Consider the following 2,232-nt stretch of genomic DNA (forward strand, 5'->3'; position numbering starts at 1 on the left):
AGGCAAGGGAAAGGAGAAAAAGGGTGAGAGAAGAGAAAGGAAGGGAAAGGGAAAAGAAGGGACAGGAGAAGATAAGAAGCCTTTCGTTTTTGCTCTTAAAGGGTCCAACTTTGCTCTGGCGTGCCCCAGCACCCTGGCACTATACCGTAGGTGGGGAAGATGTAGCTGAACACGGCCCTGAGTTTGGCGTTGGTGGTGAGGCCGTCAACCACGTCCTTAACGCTGCGTGAGTTCATCCGGCAGAAGGGGCTGAGCAGGGACAGCAGCCCCGAGCGGCTCAGCAGCTGCACCAGTGGCAGCGGCAGCAATTTTAGCACACCCAGAACCCAGAACCCTGTGGTGACACTCTGCAAGAGAGGAGAGCAATGGGCAGAGCTCACTGGGAGGACCTTTAGGGATTCCTGAGATCATCTTGAGAATCCTTGGGAACTTCTGAGAAACCCTTGAGCCATTTTGGGGTCCCCTAGGCCACCTTAGGACCCCCTTGGGGACCTTTGGTTAATCCCCTGCTCTGGGGAGGCCGCAAGGAGCCGAGGGATGGATGCAAAATGGGATTTCTCCCTTTATTTGCTGCTTAGGAAATGGCAGTGATGTGAATCTGCAGCATTGTGGGGAGGAGAGCACTTGACCCTACAAAATACCACCAAGGCGTAGCCCCATTTCTCAGGGGTGACAGAGCGCACATCCCACTTTAACCCCACGTGATATTAATCGTGATAACCCAGGAAGTCCTGGAGCATCGTCCCACAAATGTGGGGGCTGCAAGGCTCTGTGCCCCTGTGCCCCACTCAGAGCACAGCTGAGTGCCTTATGGACACCCTCTGAGCAGGGTTAGGAGCTCCGGGTGCAACATGTTGAGCAACATGGCTGCGCTGTGCCACTGCCAAACAGCTGCCCCCGGGCTGGCACAGGGCAGGAATTTCCCCCCCCTAGAAAGGAGCACGTGAGCCAGAGCGGAGCCAAGCGCTGTGAGCGCAGCCCCACGGCCCCATTACCTTCACCAGCCGCTTGAACTCATCGATGGCGGCTTCCTCACCGGGGAACTGCTCCTTCAGCCTGTTGAAATAAGTCCTGGCCCCGGTGCAGAGCTGGATGGCTTTGTCGCGGCCGGGCTCTCCCAGCACCACAGCATCGAAGGTGGGGGGTATGGGGGCCCACTCCAGCTGCCCGTCCGTCAGCTGGTCCACCAGGAAGCGCCACAGCGAGCCGTCGTGCAGCTGCCCCACGTAGTGGATCCCTGGGAGTAACGCTGCGTTAAGTCGTGTGTGCGCGAGATTTGGGGGTGCTGCTTCTTCCTACACTGCAGCCCCCACCCCCCCACTTGGGGTGCAGAGTCCGCGCTCCGAGGGAAACCCACCTGCTCAGCACTGCATATTAAGAATGTGGGTACTCATTAATAGAACCCCGTGCTGAGCTGCTGTAAATAATTAAGCGTGTACGGGCTGACGGGCACCCAGAGCTCATTGGGGGCCTGCCTGTGCAGGGGATGCTGCGGGCTCTGGGCCCATTCCTGTAGCACGCCAGCAGGGCATGCCACAGCGCCAGCACCGCTATGGGCAGCACCGCCGCCACGTCCTCCAACAGAAAGAGGATTTGGGGCAAAGGCAGCTCTGCCATCCACCCCCGCTCGTCCCACTGGGACCACAGCGCGACCCTATGGGTGCCAGCCGACCGGCCAGGTCCCCTCCAAAAAGGTTGCCCTCCCCGTGCCCACACGTACCGGTGTCGAACTCGAAGCCCTTCTCGCTGAACGCATGGCAGCAGCCCCCCAGCCTGCCGTGCTGCTCCAGCACCAGCACCCGCCGGCCCACCTTGGCCAGCAGCACGGCCGCCGCCAGCCCCCCGATGCCGCTGCCGATGACGATGGCATCGAGCTTCTCTGGGACTTTTTCTGGAGAGAAAACTGCGGGATGGGGGATCTTCAGTGGGGGGTGGCACCCAAAATGTCTTCGGTGCTGGGATGGCATGGGGACAGGAGCGCCGGGAGTGGGGGTCTTGGGGTTTGCTGGGGGAGCGTAGGGAGGGGGCACCCCGGGAAGCACGGGAGGCACTTCTGGGGGGCATGGGGCACTTCGGGGGGATATGGAGATGGCGGTCCCGGGGCATCCTGGGGAAGAATAGGAACGGGGCATCCGGAGAACCCCGGGGAAGTACGGGGGTCCCGTGGCAGCTCGAGGATGAAGGTCCCGGGGCTTCCTGGGGGCGGTACGGGGATGCGGATACCTGCTTTCA

General features: G+C 61.1%; 1 protein-coding gene across 1 annotated transcript; it reads right to left on the minus strand.

The window, feature by feature from the left end:
* Positions 1 to 49: 49 nt before the first annotated feature.
* On the minus strand, positions 50 to 2,147 carry LOC104915781 (all-trans-retinol 13,14-reductase-like). The gene is made up of 3 exons (XM_010726701.3): positions 1,721 to 2,147; positions 996 to 1,237; positions 50 to 347 (listed from the first exon to the last, which is right to left on the minus strand). The coding sequence occupies exons 1-3, from the start codon at positions 2,130 to 2,132 to the stop codon at positions 96 to 98; spliced, it is 906 nt and encodes a 301-aa protein (XP_010725003.2). The 5' UTR covers positions 2,133 to 2,147; the 3' UTR covers positions 50 to 95.
* Positions 2,148 to 2,232: the final 85 nt, after the last annotated feature.

Source organism: Meleagris gallopavo, unplaced genomic scaffold (genome assembly GCF_000146605.3).
Source record: "Meleagris gallopavo isolate NT-WF06-2002-E0010 breed Aviagen turkey brand Nicholas breeding stock unplaced genomic scaffold, Turkey_5.1 ChrUn_random_7180001851150, whole genome shotgun sequence".
Taxonomy (NCBI): domain Eukaryota; kingdom Metazoa; phylum Chordata; class Aves; order Galliformes; family Phasianidae; genus Meleagris; species Meleagris gallopavo.